The sequence below is a fragment of the Gallinula chloropus genome, assembly GCF_964237585.1.
Source record: "Gallinula chloropus genome assembly, chromosome: 1".
In the NCBI taxonomy this organism is placed as follows: Eukaryota; Metazoa; Chordata; class Aves; order Gruiformes; family Rallidae; genus Gallinula; species Gallinula chloropus.
The window spans coordinates 26,835,719-26,848,646 of record NC_140085.1 but is presented as its reverse complement, the minus strand read 5'-3'; the positions used below and the strand labels follow the sequence as shown (position 1 = coordinate 26,848,646).

Here is a 12,928-nt window from a genome sequence, read left to right as displayed (position 1 = left end):
ACAAAAGTACAGGACATTACTCTCAAAGCTGCCTGAGACCGAGGGCATTGACCTAGTTTCTCAGCCATTCTTTACTGAAGGATTCTCCCTGGAGTAGGGCAAAAAACGTGACAGAGAGAGCAGATCTAGTCTACCTGCAGTCTTGCCAATGGTTTGCTGAAAGGTCACAGGTATATCAAGCTTTGTCCTGTGCTTCAGTCTCTCCAGGTATAAACTTCAAAATATTTATCCTATTGGTAAAGTGCATAGTCTGTAACTCAGGTTAGGCATTGTACTAGGCAAGCGCTTGACTGTACTTTTACAACAACTACTGTACCTTGGGGGTTTTTTCTACCTCTACAATGGGGGACCCTAAGCAGAGTAAAATTCTTCTGGAAAGGGCAAAAGCAGTAAAAACCTGACTAAAAAAAATAGTAATAAAGAAGGTTTCAGTGTACTTGTCATTGAATCCCATTATAATATGCACATCCCATTATAATATGCACAATATATTTATCTTTTATATGTATCTCTTTATCTGCTTGTGGGTGGAGTGGAAAGAGGCATATAACTATGTTAAACAGTTTTATTCTAAGCCTCCATTCATTATTATAATGTTTGTCATTTCCATACTGAAAAAGACAATAAAAGACGCTATGTCACTACTGTTTTATTTCATTTTTCTTTTAAACATGCCTGTACCTATAGTGTTAAGAGAACCTAAAGCTTTGCTACAATGATTGCAACTGCACATCCATAGCAGATGAAAGGCAAAAAAGCTGCTTAAACATACGTAGGTTCTCTTTGCAAACATGCAGAAGAATAACAGCCAATAGTAATTATCAGTCTCTGTACATTAAACTGAAGAAATGGATGCATACTACCTTGTCCACATAACAAGGTGGTGAGTATTTTATAAACATATAGTGTTATTCAGCAAAAGTACCTGATAGCACAGCATACCTTTAAATGGGCACCACATGTAAATCCTAACTTGCCTCTAGAGAGGAAAGCTCTCCTTTGTGGATGTCAGTTTGGCCATCTTAAAGAGAGATTTTTGGTGTTATTGCATGGTCACTATAGTCCTAAGCAAGTTTAGCTAGACAAACAGAATTGGAGTCCTTGTATGGTGTTGGGTGGTGTGAGGGCGAAATCCAGTGGAGCCTTTCAACCTTTTCATTTACATTTCAGCCTTCATTTTCAAAGGCTTTTAGCATGCTGGGCTTCAAATGACATAAATAATGAAGAGCCTCTGGGAAGGCCAATCTTGACCATCTTCTGGCTGTTCAGAAACCACAATCAGAGCAGCCAGCTGCACTTAGCAATTGAGGAAATAAAGAAATGAACCCAGAAGTATAAATATTCATGAGCACTTTTTCAACGTCCTCAAAGGAGGAGAAAAAACCACCATGTTTACTCACCTTGAACAGAAAAAACAACCCTGGAATTTTACAGTTACTGCCTTTGCCTTCCCAAACAGAAAACAGACTGAATCATCCAGATCCTCCTTATTACCTACTTTTCTCCAACAACATAAGCTTAGCAAGTCAAATCCTAGAGCTAACACCACTTGGGCTAACAAACCTCACTTATAATAAGATACCACCGGTCAACAGGGGTCACCTTTCACAAACTAGGACATGGGATTGATTTTAACTCCAAGAAATCTGAGCTGGTATCAAAGTGCAGCTAACACAGCACAGAAACACTGGAAATCAGTAAAGTTACAGAAGTGGTTCACATTATGAATAATATGGAATAGATACTGGGAGTTTTCCATTCATGTAAATGGGTTGTTACATACAGGGCTACCACCAATCCCAAAGCTTTTAGAAATGTTCTGGATATCCTTCATCTTGCAATCAATTGCTTGCAAGAAGCAAAAGTTCCCCATTTATAATGTAGGTTGCCAGCAGAGATTTGTCTTTAACCAATTACTCCACAATATTTCATTACCACAGTGTTGCTGGTAATCAGAGGGGGAGTATTCTCTTTATTCAAGCCCAATATTTGAAAGGTGGTGACCCACGTTGTACATACTGAGCATGGAAAACCGTTTTTGTAGCAATAAAAAGAGAAATAAAAATCAAAAATCAGGGCAAGATTTTGCTACAAAAAGCCATCTTATTTGCTTAAAAGAAACAATCAGCAAACAGGATGAAGGCACCACTAAAATCAATTTCATATGAGTAGAGAATTCAGTTCAGGAGTTGCCTGTGACCAATATGAGTAGTTAATTAGAGCTGAGGAAATAATTTATAACAAAAAGGCTTCTAGCCAAATTTATTCTGATAGTAGAATATGTGAAAAACAGATTGCTGGCAACACATTTATTTACTATCTGAATTAACAAAAAATTTCTAAATATTTTGTTTGTATTCAGCGGATTGAATGCAGTCAATATTTGATAAGTGTTTACCAAATGTGCATATAGGGTGAAGAGGGTCAAAATACACAGAAGTAGAGCTGGCCAGAAACAGCAGGAGAGGAGAAAATATTTCCTAAAAAAAAAAAAATAAGAAAACAAAACTTCTGCCAAAAATCTGAAAACACATCTGAAAGATGGAACAGTATTTTCTACAGCAATGAGGATGCATTCCCCAGAACTAACACTTCAACGGTGCTGTTAAGAAGTTTCATGGAAATATGATCATTGTGCTCAATATCGTTTTGATTTATCTAATACTAATTTTTTTGCATTCTACTGACCTCAAATTTCAAGGACAATATTACTTCCTCTCCACTCAGGACTCAGGCTCACAAAAATATTAGCCAAGTTGAAAAAATGTTACAAGTGCTCATTTTTTGTTTGGTTGGATTATTTAAAATAAAAATTAAATTAAATAAAAATTTAAAAGAACATAGGCTTCTCTTATTAATATCAGACATGGGTACATCTATGTAACAGTAATGGAATCTCTTTTTATTAAAATTAGCATTTGGGGTTTAATATTATTTTCTTGATTATGGTTAGGAGTATGGCAACCACAGCATACTGCCAGGTCACAGAAGGGTTTGGTAAGTGATGAAATTACATAAACAATAAAATAATCTTTTGTTGTTGTTGTTGTTACAAAAGTACATTGAAAAGCACATGAAAGGGGTTTTGTTTGATTTTTGATTTTTTTAAACAGTGATTTAAAACAGTTTGAATGATAAATGAATTTGAAACATGCTAGGTGAAAAAAGATTTCATTTCCCTGTCAGGCATAGAAAGAGGCTAGCACTTCTGGCCACAGGAAGCTGGTTCTCAGATCAGCTGTCTCCCTTCTCCCACGTTTATAGGGTTAGTTGTATGTAAACAGTTAGGGTACAGGTCACCCAAGGTGTCCAGGTCTGGACTGGAACAGTTAGGAAGCCCTTCCTAGTGGTTCCCAGCCCAAGGATGTCTACCTAATGAATCCAGCTCCAGATAACAAAATTTTTAAGTTACCAATTCTCTGGTTAATGCCCAAAGCAGAGCTTCCAGGCAGTCTGCTGTGAAGCTCAGGAATCAAAGACTTAAGAGTAATGGGCTACACAGTCTCTTCAAAGACACAGAAAGGACGCCAGCCTCATTTTTTGTGCCAAATACCACAGAGGTCCTGAAAATTCGCCAAGAAAATTAAGTCCCTACCAAATACTCTTCAACAAAAGAAGGAAAGAATAGATTTCTCTGGTGGAGGCTGGAGTAAGACTAATAGTAAGAGAAGAGTGTGGGGAAAAAAACAAATGCCAAAGAAAACTTTTCTCAGGAGGGGTGGATTGCCAATTCGCCACTTGTTAGAAGCACTACTCACACACAAGTCTGACAGTCATACACATAGATTTCAAGCATGGACAGACCAGTGTCCCAGCAAAGAACTTTTTTCAGTTCCATGGGATTATTTGTTTCCTAGTGCCTTGCTTACAGCCTGAACTTCTCTGCCTCTTGTTGCGACCAGGACACAGAGTCAGAAACGCCCTGGGTGACTTCCCAAGGAAGTGCTTGATAAAACCAGCATTCCTGTCAAAGGAGGAAAATTGCAAGAAAATGGGAGTGGGACATTCAATGTCTCAAACACTTCATTTCAGGGCAAAAACAATAAAACAAAAGAAGAAAACAAAAAAAAAGAAAACAAAAAACAACAACAAACAACTTTTAACAGTGCTTCTGAAATAAAAATTTTACCAGCCTTTCTGGATCCCTGGTATGTTCAGCATGTATTTGTCTGTTTCTTTTAGTTCACCTGGAGCAAAAACAGGCTTTCAAAGACCAAAATACCTCATGCATGACGGGAATGCCCTTTTAATTTTTGGCCAGCTCTCTTTTGGATACCTTCTCTCCCTATTGTGTTCACCACAAGACAGTATCTTGTCTAAAACATATCACGTCCATTACAAAAACTTCAAGTGAATGTTTGTGAACAGTTTTTCCCTGTATTTGCTCAGCTCTATTTAATGAAACATGCTTGACTGCCTACAGCACAGGGGATGTCTTGCAGTATGCTCACTGAAGTCACAGTTAAAGGAACAAACCTGAGCTGGATTTGCTCAGAACAAAAGTCATGTTTGTTGCTAATTGTCCCAAACAGGGAAACCTACTGAAGAGCTGGATGGAGGGGCGAGAGGATACGAGATCATAATCACCATGGATGTATGCTGGGTTTCAGGGATAAAGACAGGGCTGAACAAGCATGCTTTAGTGAAGGAGTACAGAGTGGCAAAGCCAGGCTGGCCCTGCGCAGCCATACAGCTTCAGAAACAGACATCAGCATGCAGTTACCTGAGGTTTCTTCACCTTAATGATCCAGGTAGGAGGCACAATAACAGCAGCGTGAGCCCCCAAAGAACATGGCTCCTCAATGTGATGTAGCATGAAACAGGTGACTTTATTATGAAACTGGAAGAGAGAAAATGTAGGGTCAATAAGGAGACCAAGAAAGGTAAAGGGACAGCATGGAGAGGAATCACAGAATCACTGAATCATAGGGGTTGGAAGGGACCTCGAGAGATCATCGGGTCCAACCCCTCTGCCAAAGCAGGCTCCCCAGCTCATATTGCACAGAAGAGGAAGAAGAAAAGGGTGAAAACCAGATACCCATACTTCAAAACAGATTGAAGACCTCAGACTAGTTTGATGCAACAGAGTGCATTAAGAGCAATTTGACTTTGATAGCGGCAGCAGGGCATTGATGGGAGGTAGCCAGCGACTACGTTGTGCGGCAACACTCCTCTCTTAAGAGGGCTCCTGTCAGGCAGGTAATGTTATAGTGTCTTTGAGTAAAAGGAACAGAAATGGCAAAACCAGGCATGATTCACAGAGGGGTAACCCTGAAAGACAGGAGAAATGAAATGGCATGCAGTGTGGTCAAGTCAATGATGTTGCTATGGATCTCCCTAAATATTGTCCACTTACCGCCAGCTTGCACCAGGAACAACTGATAGCCACAATCTCTTTACTATGGAAGGAGAATTTCTGCTGAAAGCCCTAGAATAAGCAGGAAAAAAGGATTAAATTCATCCTGAGTACAAGAAAATTTACAGCTTTAACTCTCTCCAGGTGGCTGTGTTAAGCTAAATCAGTTCATTGTAGTCAGATACATTGGTTTAGCCTTAAAGCTCTTACATACAAAACATTTTGAGAGACATAAAATAATGACAAGATAGAGGAGAGGTTCAACTAGGGCATTTTCACACACAAATTTTAAAGACATTTGTCCAAAAGTTTAAGCTTTTTCTTAATTTTTGTAGTTAAAAAGGAAAGGGGGAATCCCCAGAGAAGGAATTTCTGTTTCAACAGATTTCTACAGATCTGAATAAGATTCAGACTATTTTGTTGAACAGAACATTCTCTCACTGCAGTCTTTTTTGCTCTAGATAGGAAGAATTAGAATTTTCTTTTTTTTCTTGTCTTTGTTCTGTTGTTTTTCATTGTTTTCTGTTTTGGGGATTTTTAAGTACCAAATGGAATCAACTACAATGTCTGTGTGGAAGCGTTCTGTTTGGGAAATTGTTTATTGCTTCATTGAGCTGACTTGGATGGAAATCTTTTTTCTGGGTTCCAAAAACCAAGATAGTCTGATTCAAATCAAACAGATTAAAACTATAAATAAATAATTTATTTTGTAAGAGAAAAAAAAAACCCCACCAACATTGCCAGCAAATATGAGATTTTATTGTCCCACAGAACAGTTTAATAAGTCTGCAATTTCAGCAGATATATAATTTTGCTCTAAATTCTAGGCCTGGAAAAAAATAGTGGGTCAAATACATCCTTCTTACATATAACACAGGCAACAGCTGGTAATTGGACCTATGGCCTGAAAAACTGTGTTCAGTTAAAGCTTATTTTAGCCAGAGAAAAAAAATGTATTTGTGTTAATGGCAGCAGAGATGGAAAGTCTAGAACTCTGCTGAACTTATCATAGCCACCTTCACTGCCTTCACTGCCTAGATTTATTTCAGATTTCCAGTGAAGAGCCTTTATTCATTGGCTCTTAATCAAGACTCTCTACTTGCCCTGGTTTCAGCTGAGACAGTGTTAATTTTTTTCTTTCTACTAGCTGGTGCTGTGTTTTAGATTAAGTATAAGAACAGTGTTGATAATACACTGACATTTTTAGTTGCTGCTAGGTAGCTGTAGTAGTGGTTACAGCAAAATAAGTATTTTTCGGCTTCTCACACCATGCAGGTGCACAAGAACTGGAAGAGCACAGTCAGGACAGCTGACCCAAACTGGCCAAGGGACATTCCCTACCATAGAATATTATGCTCTGGATATAACTGCAGAAATCAATCAGGAGGTCAATTCACTGCTAAGAAACAGACTGGGCATTGGATTGTCTTCTTTTTTTATTTCCTTTTGCATGTGCTGCAATTGCATTTATGCATCCCTTGTAGTACAGTAGTATTACTATTATTATAATTTGTTTTATTATCATTATTCTTTATCTCAACACAGTAGCTTTTTTTTCCCCTTCACCTCCCCGTGGCAGGATAGCATGGGGGGAGGAATGAGCTAGTACCTGCGTGGTGCTTAGCTGTTGGCTGGGCTAAACCTCAACATGGAGCCCATCACCACCCAGAGTTTTCTAATTGAAAGTCTCTCTGCCACGAAGTGAATTTGTGAGACAGTTTTCTTTTTGACAAGCTTGAATTTTACCTAAATCTCCTACACTTGGACAGCACACAAGATCCAGTGCAGAGAGTTATAATCATCTAACTTAGTAATATCTAACAGGACATTTCCTAAAAGCTTCTATAATTCATGTTCTTCTTATACTAGCTACTATGGAAATGAGCAGGAAGATGAACACCTGCAGGAAAAATGAGCCTATTAGTACTCAATGGAATGACAATATCAGGCACACCAGGAAGGAGAATTTAAAGAACATCCAAAACCCCATCCAGAGATGCGCTGGTTAAGTGAGGGATCCAGCTACAATCTGTCATTATGTGGTAGTTAAGGAGAATCCTATCAACACTCTGAAGAGGAGAGGGGTGCTCTCCCTGTCTGCCTGACATGCAGAAGTGTGCATCTCAGCTACTTTTTCGGGCATTCCTAGCATGTAATGAAACCAGCTTGCTAGATGGACCATACCACCAACTAAAGCCAACTACTAAAGAAGTTTGTGTCACCACTGCCTTTTTTTTTTTATCCTTCCTCCAGTGCCTCTGATTTTATATACAGAGAAATTGAGAGACTAGATTTTTCATAATGACAGTGATCTGGGATATTCAGGTTTAATAATAGGGCATGGTCAAATGGCTTCACAAAGATGAGCTGGACAGCTGCTTCTGGCTGAGCAGACCTAGTCTGCCAGTCAGTGTGGGTGCAATACAGAGTGGCAGTATGATGATATCAGTGCTGGAACGGAGGTCTGATGCTGGACAAATGCTCTCCTTTCAGTCCCTTAGACTAGTATTTCTTAATGTTTTCCACAAATCTTACTCTATCTTGTCCCAAAGTATATTAAAAAGAATATTTTGGTCTCCAATGGCCATGAAATGCTTTGTTTTGTTCTGCTTTGTGACAAGCAGGGGAGAAATTCTTCTCTCCCAAAACCTCCACTAATAAAACCTAAAATTCAGTACATTAATTCCACAGCCCATCAGTGGCGCATTTTAAGCATATGGCCTGAGCAGCTTGTCTGGTTCTGGATGGACCATTTTTCATTTATTCAGTAAGCCATTTGGCTTTTAAGGAGTCATTAGAGAAAATGATACAGCAATAAAAACATATTAATGATAAGTAGCAATAAAACACCACTTTTCTTACTCAAATTGCTTTAGAAATGTGAGTTAATTCTTCCTAAGGATATGTGTTTGAGGTATGATAGCAATTATTTGAAAGCTATCTTTACAAATAAAGGAACTGATGAAATAATGTACTGCAGGTTACAGTGAGATTTTTATGAGGACTATCAGGTTGAAACTCTGAAGCCACCAGATTTTCACCAGAAATCATCTCTTCCACCTTCTTTCAATGAGAAGGAAAACTAAAATTCAGCTCTCTCGTTGTTGGGTCAATGCAAGGAGGACTGCAAATTAAGAAATTTTGTGATAGAAAATTAATTTTACCTTTGTGAGAAAATCAGCCTAACAATACATATTAGCCCTGATTCAGTGGCACCCAATTCCTGTACAACATATGAAACTGCATGCTGTGTGCTGCTCCTGAAGAATTGTGCATACCAGAGAAGATTTATTTGGAGGAAAAGAGCAGCTGAATCTCCAGCTTGCGTTGGTGACTACAATCTGTCTAAACAATTGGGAACAAAGACCATGTTAATGTAGACATTCACACAGAGTACACAGGGATTACTAGCTCTAACATGTTTTGGTTATTCTCAAATGTACTCAATTAAGGAGTATTTTCACACCAGTGTTAGGGCTACTAAGAAAATATTTTTTTGGCATATACTTTCCTGATATTTAGTCCCTTTTCAATGCTCCCCAAGACATTCTAATATAACACTGCTTTTGGAGAATCAAGTGTTATTAGAGTTCAAATAGAAACAGCAACAGAAGTACTTGGATGGTGATCTCTGCAGAAATAGTGAAGAACTAGAATTGCCTTTCAACTACTAGGAATTTCAATCCTGCCATTGTACTCAGGGAAAACATACAGATTTGTGTCAATCCACAGGCCTCTAAAGAGACCAGTAACAGGAAGAGATCATCACTGCAACTGCACACTGTGTGTGTCATGGACACCACAGAAAGTAGAAAGAAATAAAGTATCTGTTTAGCATGATGGACCAGATGCATTTTTAGTGTCAGAAACCCCCTAAGCTATTGGTAACTGGAAGTATATGAAGAAAAGATCACGCTGCATTTATCCTTAAGCTTCTGTTACTGCACACAGTCAGTGTGGATGCTGGGCCACACGGTCTGACTGTTCTTATGCAGCATTATGTAAAGAAAAGAAAAAATAAATCCCAATTTCACTGATGATCCCAAGTAACAAACAGCTAATAACAGCTATAAGCTACAAGCTATCCTTTTTCCCCACCTGCCAGGGAAAGAAATGAGTTCTTAAACAACATAGATGATGTAGAGAATACAGTTTTGGAGCTTTTATTTAAAATCACTTCCAACACAAGAACTATGGAGCATTAGAAAAAAACTAGTCACTGGTTTGAAACAAAATGTGGTTCTCCTCACAGCATGTCGTTAAGTTTGGGAATTCCTTGCTAAGGGATGTTGTAACTGCCACAACTTCATAGGAATTCAAGGCGATACTATACAAGATCACAGGAGAGAAAGTTATCATAGGCTGTTAAATATAAAGGCACCATTCCTGGAAATTCATGACAGAAATCCTTAGAATCCTGAAGACTGCTTTGCAGATGCATCACTAAACACCTGCCCCTACTTAAGCTTTTCCATAATAAGCCACTATTGAATACTGGGGTGAATGGTACTTTGCCTTAAGAGATATGGTCATCCTTCTATTACAGTCACCAGTTACAAAAAAAAAAAAAAAAAAAAAGAAAAGAAAAGTGGAAGGGAAATCATCACATGAAGTAGATAGAAACAGATCACTTAGTTACACTGCACTCAGTAAGATTTTGAACAAGGCTTTCCAGCCTCCCTTCTCTGGCACTGCTTATTTCTGCATATGGTACTTTTGCTGTTCAGCAGTGAAATCACCCCTGGGAAGGAGAAGAAAAACAAAGTCTAGATGAGATCATATGAACTGTACTTGTGCTGTAACAGTGGGAGCACAAGTTCCATTGGTACTGAGGACACTACACACAAAGATATTCTGAAAATTTTATCTTTTACTATTGTCTGGTCCCATGGACTGAATGTGATTAGCCACAAAGTTAACTTGCAATTAAGTTGAACTGAATTCCTTTTAGATTAATTTGCTGCAAGACTGCTCCACATGTGAACTGGGGTAAGGGATGACCCCACCTGGAATATTGCATCCAGCTCTGGGGTCCCCAGTACAGAAAAGACATGGAGCTGTTGGAGCAAGTCCAGAAGGCCACAAAGATAATCAGGGGGCTGGAGCATCTCTCCTACAAAGACAGGCTAGGACAGTTGGGCTTGTTCAGCCTGGAGAAGAGAAGGCTCAAGGGAGACCTAATTACAGCCTACCAATACTTAAAGGGGTCCTATAGGAAAGCAGGAAAGGGACTGTTCGTCAGGGAGTGCAGTGATAGGACAAGGGGTAATGGCTTCAAGCTTAAAAAGGGTACGTTTAGATTAGGAATTAGGGATAAATTCTTTACTATGAGGGAGGTGAGGCCCTGGCCCAAATTTCCCAGAGAGACTGTGAAAGCCCCCTCCCTTAAAGGCCAGGTTAGATGAGGCTTTGGGCAACCTGATCTAGTGAAGGGTGTCCCTACCCATGGGAAGGGGTTGGAACTAGATGATCTTTAAGGTCCTTTCCAACCCAAACCAGTCTGTGATTCTAACACAATCAGGAAAATTTCTTCCAAACTGTAGTTCTGATCTGAGGTGGAACACTGACATAGACACCTTACATCTCCAGCTGTCAAGAAGCGTCAACAGTGGCACAGAAGGCACACAGCATATGAAGCCGCACTAAAGATATTGGGGAGCATTAAATCCTTTCCATTGGCTAGTGACTGGAAGCATGAGATAGAAATTAATATTTAGCATATACCCACTTTCTTTACTCAAACTATTATTCATGAACATTAAAATACGTAACTACCCAAATGCAGACATGGGATAGGACTAATATTACACAAGAATGAGATCCACCAGAAGCATTATGTATTCCATGAATAATACTTACTTCTCTTGCTTTAAATTTACTGCCATTCCAGTTCAGTGATAGTTCCCTTTTTCTTGCATGGCAAGGAAATACAAAAGATGCCTCTCACTCAGACGTATAAGAAATGCAGCAGCAAGGCATGAGACAGAAAAATATTTTTCTGTAATAGGAGACTACTTGGCTAATAAATATAATGGGATCTCTTTTTTTGGTAATAATTTTCCCTAATCCTTTTTGTTTCTTGATGAAGAACAACTCTACTACAGAACACCCATGTTAGTCTTAATGGAATATTTCTTATTTAAGGGGAAAACTGTGATCTCCTCTGAACTTCTTCATATCAGTCAGGGCTGATAGGAATTTTAGGATGAACTGATCATGTTGTTGATGATCTGCATCAGTATCCAGATACAAATCTGCTTTTCCTCTGACTTAAGGGCTGTGCCATGAAGATACGACCCAGTTTTTCTTACTAGTTGATGTTAAGAGGAAGGCAAAAGTACAATATAGTGCTAGAGAAAGGAAATTAAACCCCTGTGTTAATTTAAATTTTTAATATCTCAACAGTTTTCAGGGGTTCCTAATATTTCTGAAGGGTCATCAATAGGTAGGGTATTTCTTACCACTTTTTATAGCTTTTTTAAAACTTTCTATGCAGCAGAGGAAATGTGAAGTGGTCTCACAAATCTTAAACTCTGTCAGGGTGGAAATAAAGCAACAGTGGTTCTTTTTCCAGAAAAAATAGGCCATCACAATTTCGGCACAGAAGACAGCACCATGAGAATGTCATAACCCCACAGGGTTAGCTTAACAAAATAAAAAGCTTAAGGAGCCACATTCTTCCTCCTCATTTTCACCAGCCAGTGCAGCCCAAAGACTGAGGACACAGGACGTGCTCATTCCTGCAATTACAACTGCCCTTTCTCCTCCCATGTAGGCATTGGGGCCGTTACCACTCTATACATCTATGCTTGACATTTTCTCCAGGAGTTTAGGATAGAAAAATTTTGGTGACTAAAAGGACCTGCTGGCTACCCTGAGTTCATAGGTGCCCAAAGTTGTGCTTGTGGTGCACTGGAAATCTTACCTTTCCACATTGCTTACATTTCCCCTCCTGTCTCCGCCTGTGCACCCAGTGGTGCCGGACAAAGTTCTGCAAAACAAGGACAAAAAATGTGTTATAGGAAACAACGTCAGCTTGAACTCAAAACATACCATCTGAATTAAACTGGTTTACAAACACCAAATTAAAGGTTCCTTCAGCCAATGCAATCATTGCTGGAGCAAAATGCAGCAGTCCCGATGGGAAATCCCAGACACAACCAGAACTTGCAGGAGGAATAAAGATGACATGGTCATCCATGTTGAAATGTGTCCAGAGCTACTCTCTCAGTACTATTCTACAAAACGAGGAAAGTTCGTTATGTGATGCAGAGAGAATCATCACCTAAATACAGAGCACAGAAGTGTCAAAACACAGCTATGTCCACCATCAATGGTTCTGTTTGGAAATGCAACGTTTTAATGCCAAAAAAACAAAATCACAAATCAATTCAGAAGAGACAGGGGACAGGAAAGAACAGTCATTGAAGCAGTTTTTATCCTTTTTTGGAATACTTCCATCCTGGATGGCAGCAAGTGGTGAGCAAGAAACAGGAGGGTGTCCCTCTTTCTGTGAGGCAAGGGGGTTAGAAGGGGTCTGCCTGCACCGTGCTGTTACGCCAGCCAGCACTG

General features: G+C 39.2%; 1 protein-coding gene across 3 annotated transcripts in view; it reads right to left on the bottom strand.

The window, feature by feature from the left end:
- Positions 1-12,928, bottom strand: part of DGKI (diacylglycerol kinase iota) — a gene marked incomplete at both ends in the record, with an annotated part of 219,496 nt that overhangs the window by 111,621 nt on the left and 94,947 nt on the right. For all 3 annotated transcript variants that reach the window (XM_084261008.1, XM_084261009.1, XM_084261010.1), the window contains 3 exons: positions 4,724-4,840; positions 5,357-5,428; positions 12,282-12,347. In XM_084261008.1, the coding sequence (XP_084117134.1) occupies positions 4,724-4,840; positions 5,357-5,428; positions 12,282-12,347 (255 nt within the window). The remainder of the gene's footprint in view (positions 1-4,723; positions 4,841-5,356; positions 5,429-12,281; positions 12,348-12,928) is intronic.